At 50.3% G+C, this 14,920-nt stretch overlaps 1 protein-coding gene across 8 annotated transcripts in view; it reads left to right on the top strand.

Annotated features, from left to right (window-relative positions):
* SH3RF1 (SH3 domain containing ring finger 1) overlaps positions 1-14,920 on the top strand; it is a 161,246-nt gene that overhangs the window by 95,085 nt on the left and 51,241 nt on the right. For 7 of the 8 annotated variants that reach the window (XM_033857515.2, XM_073805713.1, XM_033857518.2 and 4 more), the window contains exons 3-4: positions 9,431-9,706; positions 10,521-10,616. The exons of the other annotated variant lie outside the window; for it this stretch is intronic. In XM_033857515.2, the coding sequence (XP_033713406.1) occupies positions 9,431-9,706; positions 10,521-10,616 (372 nt within the window). The remainder of the gene's footprint in view (positions 1-9,430; positions 9,707-10,520; positions 10,617-14,920) is intronic. 8 annotated transcript variants of the gene reach the window in all.

Genomic DNA, 14,920 nt, shown 5'->3' with positions numbered 1-14,920 from the left:
CAACCTGTGTGAGTTGTTCATTCTGTGATATTGACAGCATTTTCTGTTGTCAGTCTTTTTCATTTTAATCGCTCTGATGGGTGTGAAATACGATCTCCTTCTAGTTTTATTTTATATTTCCCGGATGACTAAGGATGTTGAGTGCCTGTCTACTTCCTTTTCGACGTGTCTGCTCAAATCTTTTGCCTGTTTTTCAATTGGGTTTGTTGGTTGTTGTTTATTTGCAGTTCTTTATATTTCCGAATTGAGGTCCTTTGTCATGTATATGTATTATAAATATTTCCCCCTATATGTAGCATGCATTTTTATTTTCTGAATTGTCTTTTTTGATGAACAGAATTTTTCGGTTTTGATGAAGTTCAATTTATAAAGTTTTATGGTTAGTTAAGATTTGTGGGGGGAGGTGAGGGAGGTCTGCCTCATCACTAAGGTAGTGTCCTGTGTGTTCTCCTAGAAAACTGATACAGTTTTAGATTTTACATTTGATTCTGGGATCCATCTCAAGTTATTTTTTGTATGTGATGTGAGGTAGGGGTCAAGATGCCTTTTTCCTCCACGGGCTGCTAAGTGTTCCAGATCCATTGTTGAAAAGACTTGCTTTTCCCCAGTTGAATTGCCTTGACACTTTTGTCTAATTGTCCATATATGCGTGGCTCTATTCCAGTGTTGTTTCAGTTCTGAAACTATGAACTGTCTTTCACATTTGATGTCATGTTTAAATTATGTGAGCATCTCTCTCCACTGCATCAATGAAAACATTGGACACAAACATCTAAACCAGGCAGCTGAACTAGAGGTCTCACCTGACCTTCCCGTTTAGTATGAAAACCTGCTCCTACCCCCGCCCTGCTATGTTTCTGGCTCTCCCTACCTCCCTGGGTTTCTGTGAGGGTTGGGTGGGGGCTCTGCAGAGCCCATCATGCAGGACCGTTCTTCCCCATGACTCCAGTGGCAGGTGGGAGGTTCAGGCAGGGCTGGGGCACGGGCCTTGCCAGGAATCTAGCTGTCTTCCAAATAGATAGAAAGTTGACTTTTTACCGGGAAGTGTCCCTCATCCTGCCATGAATCCTCAAGATGGCAGCTCAAGTTACTGCAGCAAATTTTCCCAGTAAATTTTCCTGCTCTCTGCAAAATATTGTCATAATTATTAAATGTGATGAAACAGAGAAACTGATATTCAGAGCAATGAGCGACATGAATTTCCTGCATTTTAGTTCAGTGACTGTATTCTCAAGAGCTCTCTGCCCTTGGAAACATCCATAAGATTTGTTTTCTTTAATGGTTTGTCTGTCAGTTGTACACTCCCGGTTTAAAGGCCACCCAAGAAAAAGAAGCTGTGTATCAGCTGTGTGACTGTTTGCTTGTAACCACCAAAAGAGTCTGTAAGGAAGATACTTGTTTGCTGTGGTGTGCTGCAGACTTTGCTTCACGTTTTTCAAATGCCAGCAATTCACTCAGTCCAAAGCCCTCAGCTGCCCTCTTCCAGGGCATATCGCGTTTTTAGCCATGTTTCTATCACGCGCTGAAGTGGACACCAGTGAGCGGCAGCGGCTCACGCTTCTCCAGGTTCTCCGCGTGCACCTCGGTGTGCCAGGCTCCCCGGCAGCCCCAGGGGACGGGGAGTGACAAGCCTCCTTCCTCCTGCTGTTCCCCTGTATCTACCTCGCACTGTGCCCCAGAGGAGGTGCTAAGAACAGTCCGCAAGGGTGGGTAGCTGTCCCAAGCAACACGACGCACGCGTGGAGGCGTGTGGTCCGTGTGTTCACAGCTGGTGAGCCCGACCCACTGTAGAATCGCCTTATTAAGCGGCTTTCCCTTTGGCTGTGGTTTTTCCCACTTTGCCGTCCACACTGCAGCACTCAGCCCGCTAGCGATGACGTTCATTTGTTCATGTATTCGTCCAGCAGGGATGTCATCGCAGGCACTGAGGCGGGTGCTCATGATGAGAGATGGCCATGCAGCTCAGGTGCACAGGTGTTGCGCTCTCGTGGGGACCAGGCTGTGAGCCGAGTGATGGGTGGATGTGAGAACCGTGTGCCCAGGCGCGGGATGAGCAGCCCCTTCTCCAGACGAGGGGCGGGGGGTGTCCTCCCCACGGAGGCCGCACCCGCTCTGGTCCTAAAGCAGGCGTGGCTTCTGCGTCTGGGAAACGGTCTGTCCTGTTGACCTGCACCCTGAACTTGGTCTTATTTACATCTGATTCCAAACAACAGAGGCATCCGTCCCAGACAGAAAACTGTAAGTGGGAGAAACCCGACCTCCTTGTCAACTAAGCACGTGTCCAGGGGCTGGGGGCCCTCCGGGTAGGAAGGTGGGGTTGAGGGGGGCTGCCCTGTGGCCTTCGGTGGAGGGCTGTCTCAGTCCGTTCGGGCCGCTCTCATAAAATACCACAGACCGGGCAGCTTGTAAACAACAGAAATGATTTCTCGCTGTTCCAGCGGCTGGGAAGTCCAGGATCAGGTGTCTGGTGGAGGCCCCCTCCTGGGTCCACAGCTGGTACCTCTCACTGTGTCCTCACAGGGCAAAAGGGATGAGGGATTTCTCTGGGCCTCTTTCATTAGGGCACTGATCCCACTCTCGAGGGCTCCACCCTCTTGACCTAAGCACCCACCTCTACACCATGACCTCTACACCATCGCCTCTACACCGTCACCTTTGGGGGGACGCAGACAGGCAGACAGTAGCCAGGAGGCGTGGCACGTTCGAGGCCGGAGGTGATGAAAGCAGACTGCTTCGCTTGCTGAGGGTGGAAAAGATGACGTGAAAGCATCCAAAAGGAGGTCCGTGAAAGTCATGGTGTAGCATGTTAATCTGATTGAAGAGGGTAACCGGGATCATCTTCAGATTCCAGAGACACAGGCGGTGTGGCCAGGCCCACGCTTCCAGAACTGCTCCCGCTGCTGCTGTTGTGGCCCTTTGGTTCTCTTGTCCCCTCTCTAATTCTTAGGGTTTTAATTTTTATTTATTTATTCTTTATTTTTATTTTTTTTTGCAGTACACAGGCCTCTCACTGCTGCGGCCTCTCCCGTTGCGGAGCACAGGCTCCGGACGTGCAGGCTCAGCGGCCAGGGCCCACGGGCCCAGCCGCTCCACAGCATGTGGGATCCTCCCAGACCAGGACACCAAGCCGTGTCCCCTGCATCGGCAGGCAGACTCTAAACCACTGCGCCACCAGGGAAGCCCTCTTAGGGTTTTTAATCCCCTAAATACAGGTCTTTCCCTTTGGCCTCCGTCTTCCCTATAGCACTGCCTATGACACTGTGCTCTGGACAGGGCTCTCCTGGACAAGTAGGAGAGGGGACGGGGGGGTGGGCCTGACTGCACCCCACACAGATGTATTTATTGATCCTCAGTATTATGATTCCTGGAGAAACAGTTAGCAGAGTCTCATATCAGTTCTTCTTAAGTTTGGAGAACTCTTCTCTTCACTTTCTCCCCGGATGTTTGAACATAATTACTTGACTCGAACTAACTTTGTTATGTCTCTACATTTAGTTAAGTACTGGTTAAGTCGCCAGTTATGTATCATCATTCGAGTCTGTAGCAGCGAGAGTGCAGTCCAGGGAAATTGGTGAGAAAGCTGCTGCTTCATCTCCTCTCTTTTTACCTTTAGTTTATTTTTTTTTTTTCCGTCTCTCTCTCTCTCTCTCTCTCCCCGACCCTTCCCTACAACGTTAATGCCACTAAAACAAGGCTGGAAAGTGTCCCCAGCTGCTTGCTTGCTCAGGAGATGCTCTGGGAGGAGAGGAGTGTGGGAACGCGGGAGGGGTGTGAGGAAGAGGAAGGGGGAGGGTGGTAGGAGGAGGGGCGGCCGCGTGCCACAGAAGCAGGCAGGCTAGCCTGGGCAGCCCTGTTCCATGGTGGGTGGAGGGGCCAGGTCTGGGCAGAGGAGACGGTTGGAGGCAGGGAAGGGGACACTGGCCCAGCAGAATAAGGACAAACAAAGAATAAACGCGAGTGAAAAAAACATGGTTTTCTTCATTTCTGTCTATACGCAGCGGCTGTCCTCCAAGTGCTGGTAGATACGGTTGAAGTCAGTCTGATGAGAAAATGTTATGTGGCAAATGGAGGTGGAGGCTTAAGAAAGTGATCAGATCAAAATGCCCCGGCAGAGTGCTGTCCACATAGAAATATTAAAGGAAAGAGCAAGTAAAATGATGGGCTTTCGTGGGATTATCGCATTCACAGCCCCTTCTGCTGTTGCCTTGGAAAAATACCTCGTAATATGCATCTTGGATGTTTGTTATATTGAAGTGGAAACATTTCAAGTTCTGATCAAGTCGTATTTGAGTGGTAATCCAACCCAGAGATTCTGAGAACAGCACTTAAGACTTATTCATTATTAAAGAATCAGTATTTTAATGAAATGCTGTTATGTCCAGAGAGATACTTCACTTTGTGGGGGGTAGGGAAAAGCCAACATGTATTTTGTGTACAAGGAACATTTAAACAGTCTTTTCCTAAACCATTTTGCTACCTGTTACTCTGTGTGCAGTGCTTAGTGCTTCCTATCTGGTTATCTCTTTGGGCCTCAGTTCTTTCTGGAAAGTTTTTGAAAGTCAAGTTGCAACCAGCCAGAGTCTATGCCAATTGAAATACAGCTAAACTATTAAATTATACACATTTTATGGCTTTCCGGTGACAAGCATATCTTCTAGATGTTCTTTTTAGTAGGTCTTTGAATCTTTTTTTACTTAATGGAGCAGTAAGAAACGCATGAAGGAATTTGAATTTAGAGAGGCTGTCTTGCATGTGTATCTGGGCGCTGGCATTTAGCGTCTGTAAAATCAATTGGCAGTGAATGTTTTATTTACCTCTTAGGATCTCAGCTAGATCATCAAGCAGCGCTCTGCCAGAGATATTGGAATACAGTCGATGGTACGGAAACGGAGTGGAAAGCAGTGAATCAGAAGTATTTGCGTGCCGGTCTCATGAGGATTTTAATGCCCTGTAAAATACCTGTGTATGTAATGGGGAAGCAAAAATTATTGGAAAAGTAGAAACGGGCGCACTGGCATAGTACTCTTTTGTACACGAGCGAAATAGTCACTGTTTACCGAAACGTTATCACACCTCAAATTGCCTAAACTGCCCAGCTCTTTGCCGAGGCCTGAGTGGCAGCTGCAGGGCGAGGTTGGCCGCAGTGCCGGGCTCTCTGCAGCCTCTTGGCTTCTGAGCCTCCCTTTCATGTGTAGCCAAGTGAAACGTGAGCTCTGCAGATGCTGCGGCCTTGGCCGGGCAGCAGCTTGGAAAGGCTGCCGAGGGCCAGGAGGCCAGGGGCCGGGCGAGGCCACGACTCCCAGGCCTTTGCAGGGCAGTGGCCGAGGGGCTCTGAGGTTCCAGGCACGTTTCCCTGCGAGCCCAGGCCTGGGCTCTCTCAGGCGGTGGTTTTGGCTTCATCCTTCAGACGCTGCGTGAGGAATATGCAGTCTTTATTGCTCTTCAGTCGCTTAACCGTTTCTCCTTCACCTTCCACAATCTGTGTGGCGATCAGTCTTTTAAAAGATCAGTGCACTTCACTGGATTTGAAATCAGGGTGGGGTTCGTTTTATTTCATACAGGAAGCCTTCTTTGGGGAAGTCTGACACAATTGGATTTTCAGCCTCTTGGAATTTAATTGGAAAAGCACAGCAGAGAAGGACAGGGCCGGGTGCCCGGGTGTCCGCTGGTGGGTTAGGTGGCCCTTGACCTCGGGATTGCTTCTCTGTGGCTCCCGGTCACTGGGAGAAACCGATTCACAAATCAGTGTGAGTTGGTGCGTTTCCGGTGGCAGTCAGGGATGTAACCGGGCTGACCGTAACGCACATCACTGTTGCCTGAAGTTTTATTCTTGCTGCTCATGTGTTAAGAATGTTGGATGATTTTAGGAACACTTAGTAGAATTGCTTTGATGGGAATGTTAGTAAGTCCATCAGGCCGCCGGTGCGTGGAAATGATCTACGGAGAAATACATTCCTTCCCTCCCACACCAGCACATGAGAAAAGAGCCGTCCTGTGGGTCACTGGGGAGCTGACAGGTCTCCCCAGGGAGCAGTCCAAGCGGTCCTGAATGCCGGATCTGGGTCTCGGTGCTGCGTTTGGCTGGCCAAACAGAACTAATCGAGGTGGAGAGAAAACCGAGAGGACAGGCCCTAATGGTGCACAGAGCTCTCCGTCACCGAGCCAGTAATAGGATCTTCAGTTAATTCACACAGCCTTCCAGCTCCTGCACTGGCCCTGCCAGGGTGAGATACAGCCTCGCACAGAACGCCACCCCCTACTAGACAGGGCGTGTCGGCGCGTCTGTAATTTCTTCTGTTCACCCAGAAGATGAAAACGAACGTGAGCTTCAGAAACGCCCCCCGTGAAGTCCCGACGCCTCCCTAGGAGGAGCAGGCTTTGGGTTGCTGCACAGTGAGTGTGCTCTGGAAATGCCAGTGCTGTGTGAATTCGTGCAAAAGGAGGCGTATACGGCTGCAGAGACGGACGTGTCTTCAGGTGCCCTGAGTCCCTGCTGACCCGCCCTTCCTGCTGGGCGGCGGCAGTGATGCGCGTCTGCCCACCGGCCGCTTGCAGTGGTTCACACGCTTTGCTTCTCTTGGTCCTCATGGCACCCTGAAGGTGAAATTAGGCCCGGAGAGGCTCACCTGCTCAGGATCACACAGCAGGTGAGCAGCTGGGCTGGGATCCCGGCCGCAGGGCTACCAGTCATGTCGCCAGGGCTGTGTTCCGAGCGCCAGTTCGCTCCTCCGGCCGTGTCGCTCAGAGCGCTGTGTACTGCTTGTTTATTTACTGTCATTTCCTTCAGTGTGTCTTAGGAAGTATTGTTGAACTGTGACTACCAGACTTCCAGAAACACACGGTAAAGTAGAGGACGTGGCGAGGCCCTTCTGTGAGAGGGGACGGGACCTACGACCCTTCCCTGAAGCCAGCACGGCAAGACTGCAACCCCGGTTCAAAGGACTGGGCGGGGCTTCCCTGGTGGCGCAGTGGTTGAGAGTCCGCCTGCCGACGCAGGGGACACGGGTTCGTGCCCCGGTCCGGGAAGATCCCACGTGCCGTGGAGTGGCTAGGCCCATGAGCCGTGGCCGCTGAGCCTGCACGTCCGAAGCCTGTGCTCCGCAATGGGAGAGGCCACAACAGTGAGAGGCCCGCGTATCGCAAAAAAAAAAAAAAAAAAAAAAGCCAAAGCAAGGACCGGGCGGCATCAGCGTCCCGCAGGGGAAACCGAAGGGCGCATTGGAGTAGTCGATGGGGTTCGGTCAGGCCTGGGTGACGGGGGTCGTGTCGTTAGAAGCAGGGTCCGAAGGTCAGAGGGCCTTTGCAGGGTCCAAGGACTTCTGGAAGGCTGGGCTCCGGTGTCCTCCGGAGCAGCTCCTGTTAAGCAAACCCAGCAGGCCACGGGCGAGGCTGGCCAGGCCCCCCGCCCGCGGCAGTCGACAGCAGCAGCCGGCTCTTCCTCTGACGCCAAGCAAGAATACCTCACCAAGCAAAGCTGGGCCAGACGCTGAATCTCTGACTGGAAGCTAAACTAATTATGCAAAACTATGTTAGGAAGTTCTGTTGCCATCAGGGTTTGATCCACTTCTTTGGAGGGGGCGGGGGCAGGGAGAGACTTTAAAATAGCTTAAAAAAGAAACTATCGCCGTCCCCCTGCCTGCCCGCCCCCTGCCATTCTCTCCCCCCCACCCCCCCCATCCCCCCCCGGCCGGACTCTCCCTCCTGGCAGGGTTCTTCCCGCCTGGCGCTGCCTGAAGGACACAGCAGTTGAGACGCTCCAGCCTGTCACTTGGGGCCCCTGTAAGCTGCCTGCCCACCTGTGTGCACTCGCATGCCTGCTCCCTCCTGAGCATCGCGTTCTCCGTCAAGCCGGTCCCTCTGCCCCGCGTGCTCCTTGCCTTTGGGGGTGCTGCCCCCAGCGCCCCTGCGTTTCTCTTTCTTTCTTCTTTTCCAGCTTTCCTGCTGGCTCCTCTTGTCTCCTTGAAGATGTGGCTCGTGTGTCCCTTCCTCCAGGAAGTGTTTCAATTTCCCACCCACTCCACCCCAAGACCTCTGCCCTCTGCTGCTGTCACAGCTCGGTCCCTGTGTCCCCGGGTCACTCAGTCCCTGCCCTCTGGCCTAACGACTTCTAGAGCCTTGTCCCTTAAGGGGAACGGCTGTGCCTGTCCCTCTTTCAGTCCTCAGCACTCGCACACCACCTGGGAAGAAGGGAAAGCTTGATAAATGTTTTCCGGATGATGAATAAATGAGTAAGTACGGAAAAAGCAGGAGCTCAGGAATCTCCTTCAGTGAATTACTTTGGCTGTTTGACGTGCCGTTTATCCTCTGAATCAGGGGTAGGCAGCCATGACCCGGAGAGGCCAGAAGTCGTCTTAAAGTGACACCTGATGCTCAGGAAGGGCACCTCCAGTGCCACCGGAGAGGGAGTATCGTATCCAGTCCATTTGGTGATTAGATTGCCTGGGGGCACACGCACGTGTTAAAACCGTCACTTAAAACCATAATGCAGTGTGGTCACATCCAAAACCCCGTCTGTTAGCATCTCAGCCTGACGGTGCTCTCTAGGCAGGAAAGAGCAAAGGGGGAGTGGTCGTATGTAGGTTGTAAAGGCTCTGTGTGCATGATCACGGGTTACGACCTCTGAGCGGCCGGCAGCGGTGCCTCACCTCCTCACGGCCGTTCCAGACCCCGGCACAGAGTTGGCCCCAGCTCATCCCTGAGTCCACGAAGGAGAAGGAGCTGCTGCCCACAGTGAATGCCGTGGGAAAAGTTTTCCCCAAAAGCCAAACTCTGATGCTTATCTGTCAAGCTTAAGAGCAGTTAGTAAATGAATGAATTGTTCTGAGTTTTTCCTCCCCTTCTTTTTTTTTTGGTGCTTATCATTTATCCTGCTGAGTAAAGTAGTTAATAGCGGAAATTAAGTTTTTTATGAGTTTTTGAGTTTTACGCCAGGAAGCCAGACACAGCAGCACTTCCATGTACTAAAAACCCCAAATAAGGCAAAAGCCTCACTAAATTAGCCTTAGGAACAGAATGCCAGCTCAGGGGCCGGGGACGGTCTCCTGTTTGTTTTGTTTGCTCTTGGTGACACGTACGTATACAGTTTTTGTTTTTTTTTTTCGGTACGCGGGCCTCTCACTGTTGTGGCCTCTCCCGTTGTGGAGCACAGGCTCTGGACGCGCAGGCTCAGTGGCCACGGCTCACGGGCCCAGCTGCTCCGCGGCATGTGGGATCTTCCCGGACCGGGGCGCGAACCCGTGTCCCCTGCATTGGCAGGCGGACTCTCAACCACTGCGCCACCAGGGAAGCCCCGTATACAGCTTTTTAATGTGAGGTTTTCTTTGTAGGGCAAAGTGTGGAGTTGACCTTGACTTAACAACCATGATAATCCAGTTGGATTTTCAGACATTTGGGGACCGTCCTTTCATTAAAACTCTTCTCTTTCCTTTAGGGAATACCTCAGTTACCATGTGCCAAAGCATTATACAACTATGAAGGCAAAGAGCCCGGGGACCTTAAATTCAGCAAAGGTGACATCATCATTTTGCGGCGACAAGTGGATGAAAATTGGTACCACGGGGAGGTCAACGGGGTCCATGGCTTTTTCCCCACCAACTTCGTGCAGATCATCAAACCGTTACCTCAGCCCCCGCCTCAGTGCAAAGCACTTTATGACTTTGAAGTTAAAGACAAGGAAGCCGACAAAGATTGCCTTCCGTTCGCAAAGGTAAAGTGAGAACAGCATTGCCTTCTCTGTACCTGGCTGCATAGACTAGGGCTTCTGTTTCCTTGTGCAAAAACATATGATAGTTTCATGTGAACTATCTCACTGTGCTTCTAAAAATATCTGGAAGCAGGCTTCTCAGAGTCACAAAGACAGTAATTTTGTGCACAGACTGTTCTCTGTGAAAGATAATTTTGGTTGATGTGCTGTGTGGTATCATTTTCGTATTTAGGGCCTAAATGTAATTCTGAGCTACGTTTCGGGGTGTGTGTGCGCCATTCGGGGATTTTAATTCCCTGAATTATGGATAACAAAGTGAAACGTCATTACTTCCTTATTTTATATGAAAATTTCTTTGCTGCAAAGCACACAAGACTATATCTACTGAATTGATAAAATGCTTTGGGATTTTGAGCAGAATGTTGTGTTTTTTTGGTAAAGAAGAACAGTAGGGTGTACACTTAAATGGGTATTTGGTGTATTATCAGAGAAAAAGTGAAAAGAGCCTGAAAATTAATCTGGACCAGGGGTTCAGGGGGCCTGGGTGGGATTTGAGGTTGCAATTTGTGGGTCTAAACAAATTCAGCCCTCAGCCCCTCGGTGGAGGGGCTGGTAGTTTACAGCTGTCTGTTCTGATGGGGGATGCCAAGCTGACTGCTAATTACCATTCAGTTCATCAGCTTCTTCCATTCACATCCTGAAGACACGTCATGGAACTTTTACTCATGCACTCTTACGACTTGAGTCCCATATTGAAAAGAAAATTAGGTGGCGAGCTTCCTGGGATGAGGTAGAGTAACGTTCCTTGTTTCTTCAGGATGACGTTCTGACTGTGATCCGCAGAGTGGACGAAAACTGGGCTGAAGGCATGCTGGCAGACAAAATAGGAATATTTCCAATTTCGTATGTTGAGGTAAGTCCGTCTGTAGAAACGTCAGTTGCGTTCGTGTTCTGCTTAGCAAATCAGTCTTCAGTGTGCAATCTGAGTATTCAGAAATCCTCAGGATCACTTTCCAGTGTGTACCTGCATCGCATCGTTGTTGCACACCTTGAACTGATACAGTGTTACATGTCCATTATGTCTCAATAAAACTAGGGGGAAAAAAAGAAAGACGAAAACCTAATCGATTAATTTAAAAAAAAAAGCCCTCATAGCACAAAGCCCCAGGCACGCACCTGTTCTAAATCCTGGGATGGAATTCCTCTACCCTGCCCTACAATTCCTGTGAAACGTTTGAACTCTGAACTTTGTCCCCTGCTAAGGGCATCGGTGTGTCTGTTGAGTGGGACCCTGGGCTGCCTGCCGGCCCCTGTGCTGTCTGCAGCCACTCTTTTCTGTCGGCAGCTGTGTGGTCAGAGGCTGGCGAAGGTCCCCGACTAAGGTGAGAGATGCGTGTTTCTGTCTGTTGACGCGTTCTTCCACGTGCCCCACGTCTCAGAGCTGCGACAGTGATTTGCACGGTAGCCTCCAGAAAACGTTAAATAAGCAGTGAACCGCCTTCACCCCATCCCAGCAATAACTAGCCACGCTGCCCCCTTTAACCAGCTTTACTCGGAAAGGCATGGCCAACCCAATTCAGCGAAGTCTTCAGCGAAGGCTTTTTAGGAATATGTGTAAAGTAACATGTATTGTTTTAAAGAATAACACAAATTAAGAATGAACTAGGAAGTTACGTTCTGCCTTATTACATCATATATCATAAACTTTCTTTTTTTTTTTTACATCTTTATTGGAGTATAATTGCTTTACTATGGTGTGTTAGTTTCTGCTGTATAACAAAGTGAATCAGTTATACCTATCATAAACTTTCATGTCCTTTAGTCATGAGACTTTCACTTCAAAAACACAATTTGAAGGGATTTTCAAAGAATGAAAGACCAGCCCAAACAACCGTACAAGGTTAGCTGAGGTCACAGAAGGCTTCTGGGAAGAAGCGATTTCTTAGTGATGTCTGTGTCCTGGGTAAATGTGCATGGAAAAGGTGCATTGTTATGGCAGAAAGGACACCCGTGCCGCACAACCAGCGTGTGCACAGGCCGGAAAGTAAGAGACAGCACAGATCGGGAAACTGAGAGTAATTCTCTTGTTTAAGATATCAAAGCATGGATCTTAAGATGTAAAAAAAGAAAACCCACACCACTTGTGTTCCCGTCTTTTCATCTGAGGCATTTATTTTGGCATGGTTCTGAGGACAAAAATGACAAATTGTGTCATCGTAGCCAGCGTTCAGTCTCCCCACAGACTGTGAGATGGCCAGCGTTTTCCTAGTAGAACTCCCTTGGACTACCGTGAGTCTGTGGAAAGGTAATTCAGACCATGTAAAAGCCTTGAAGTTTATCCGTATCCTTCAGGTGTTCCTGTTTATTAAAATATTTTTTCCTCCTTTGAAAGTAAACAGTAGAAAAATAATTCTTAGCTCTCAGGTCATCCTTCCTGCACGTTATTTACATATTCTCACTGCGGTCACAAAAAGTTACACGCGTTCCCAAGCATCTGAATCGGTACAGTGAGGAGTGTGGGTACCGCAAGCTTAGTCGTGAGAGCCTGTCTTCGCTTGCTGGGTATTAGCAATACTACTTGCTAGCACTTGGCGTGTGAGGCGTGGAAGAGGATTGCTGTGCTTTTGTTACTGGGCAGGTGTAGAGTTGCGTGATAGGCATAACAGATCCACCAACGGCAAACCCAGAGTCACCGAGAGTCACCTGAGTCATGAGGATTATTTACTCTGACTTCGGTTGGAAAGATAAACTTCTGCCCAAGTGGAAAATACTTTCATTCTTCTGCCTCTTTTCTTTCACAAGAGTATTTTCCTCATTTGAACCACAGTTTTGCCAGTTGAGACGAGGTGAACGAATCATCTCTCCCGGGGAGACCGTGAGCTTCCCTTTGATGTAAGGCCATAGGATGGAAGTTTCTGGCACCTGGGGATTAGCATGGGGATTCAGCCTTTAGGGGAAGAAGGGGTGGCAGATTTCAGTAGCAACCTACCGAAATTCAGCCATTCATGTAAAGCGTAGACTGTCTTACAGGGCAGCCTCACATGGAGCGAAGCCAGCTAACCATGGGAATCAAAAACTGGGGCTTTTTCCTGAATAATGTCTTTCTCTTGCTCTGTAAACCCTTTTAGGGTCCAGACCATACCTCACTGTAAAAACAGACTGTGTTACAAAAATCCACTTGCAAGTTATTTTCTTATCCCTTGTAGATATACATTTAGGTTTCCACCAGTGTCAGGTGCTTTTGCTTTTTTTTTTTTTTTTTTTTGCGGTACGCGGGCCTCTCACTGCTGTGGCCGCTCCCATTGCGCAGCACAGACTCCGGACGCGCAGGCTCAGTGGCCATGGCTCACGGGCGCAGCCGCTCCGCGGCACGTGGGATCCTCCCAGACCGGGGCACAAACCCGTGTCCCCTGCATCGTTAGGCGGACTCTCAACCACTGCGCCACCAGGGAAGCCCCGCTTTTGCTTTTTTCACGGTGCTGCTCCCCCAGACTGTTACCCCCCAAGGTGTGAGAAGGTTGTGTGTGATGGTGTGTCTCAGAGGGCCTGGCCCTGCTGTGTCCTGTGCACCATGGTTTGGAGCTCAGATCGGACCGTGACCCAGAGGACAGCAGTGGTCCTATAAGAGAATCTCAGCACCACGTCTTGTGAGGAAGTGAGTTCAGAACTGAGTCTGCAGAGTGGCATCTGGGCTTGTCACAGCGGAAGCTGGAACCCCGACTCCTGCTGGGTGGCTGGTTCGTGGAGATGCCCGTGGAACTTGCCTGGGGCAGAAACTCTGAGCAGGATGGGCTAGGGGGTGGGATGCAGGCCTGGAGCAGGACCTCTGGGGTCGAGTTGGGAGCTGAGTGTCAGTGGTGGCTGAGCAGAGAGCTGAGTCGGGGGACCCAGGGCATGAGAGGCAATGGTGGGGTGCTGTGCCCTTCCCATCCCTGCTCCCCACCTCCCTTCCGCCTTCCCCTCCAGCACCAGGACTGTGCACCGGGCTCCCCACCTGTATCACAGGAGGTGAGAAAACGGTGACCTGCCGACAAATGACCTCCGATTAAAGTACCAGATTCTGCAGAGTTTGAGCAGAGAAGGAGAGTCTGGCTGGGGGTGACTAGGGAGAGAATGGCCACGTGAATGTCCTTGAATTCTGCCCCTCGGGTCTCTGTAAAGGTGAGGGGTCTCCTGCCTTGATCACCATCATGCTCCCCTGGACACTCTCCCATCAGAGCCCCAAGGCTGTGGGTTCTGTTCTGTAGGGAAGGTAGATGTTTCTTGGGGAAACCCAGGGGCCTCTTGGAGACAGCGTGTCAGGATATGTGTAAAGGGGTGTATTTGTCGAGGAGTGAGTGCGCTTTTAAAAAGGAATCGGTAGCTTGCTCTTTGTTTTGTTCAGAAATATCGGGCTTCTCCAAAACCGAACGATTTTAACACCCTCATTAATTCAGAGCTGACTCATTCACATTTCCTGGTCATTTGGACAAAGATGATGTAATTCCTAGCAAGCCCAAAGTTTGAATGAAGTAAGTGCTGAATATGGCATTTTGGATGAATTTCAAACATTGTTGTGTATTGTAGGCTTATGAGCTATACATTTTTATTAAATGTGTCGTACAATATTTTGATTCTTAGTCATTCATATAAACTATCACCCAGTTTTTTCAACAAAAAAAATTGGTTAGCAACTCTGCTGCAGATAGAATGTGAAAGTGACCACTCCTCGTGTGCAGGTGGCGTGAGGTGGGTGTGGCCTGGTAGGCAGCTGTCTGGCTCTGTAGTTAACTGCCGGAAGGAAGGGCTGCATCCTCGGGTTAGATCGCTGCCCCGATGTCACCTCTGTGGGCACGCCTGCCCTCACCACCTCGTCTAAAGAGGTCCTTCCTCTTCCACCTGCTTTGCCTCACCCACCAGGTGCTGTGATCCTGGAAAACTTTGGGCTTGGAGCCCAGGCGGCCTGGATTCCAGTCTTGGCTGGACCGGTGATTGTGGCGTGACTGGTCTCCTCATGTGTAAAATGGTAGAGCCCTCAGGGTGAGGTCGTCCAGCGGTGCTGTGCGCTGCCTGCAGCTAGTGAGAGGTGTGTAGGGGGGACTGTGGCCGTCACCACCGCTGTCATCGTAATCACTCCACCGCATCTTGTCACCTGTAGTTGTCTCATCTGTGGATGCTACTGTCTCCCAGTGTCCGCCCTGCGTGGAACGTGAGCTCCCAGGGTCAGCATCTTGTCTG

The sequence above is a fragment of the Tursiops truncatus genome, chromosome 6, assembly GCF_011762595.2.
Source record: "Tursiops truncatus isolate mTurTru1 chromosome 6, mTurTru1.mat.Y, whole genome shotgun sequence".
Taxonomy (NCBI): Eukaryota; Metazoa; Chordata; class Mammalia; order Artiodactyla; family Delphinidae; genus Tursiops; species Tursiops truncatus.
The sequence above is the reverse complement of the archived record's forward strand: the minus strand, read 5'-3'. Positions and strand labels throughout refer to the sequence as shown.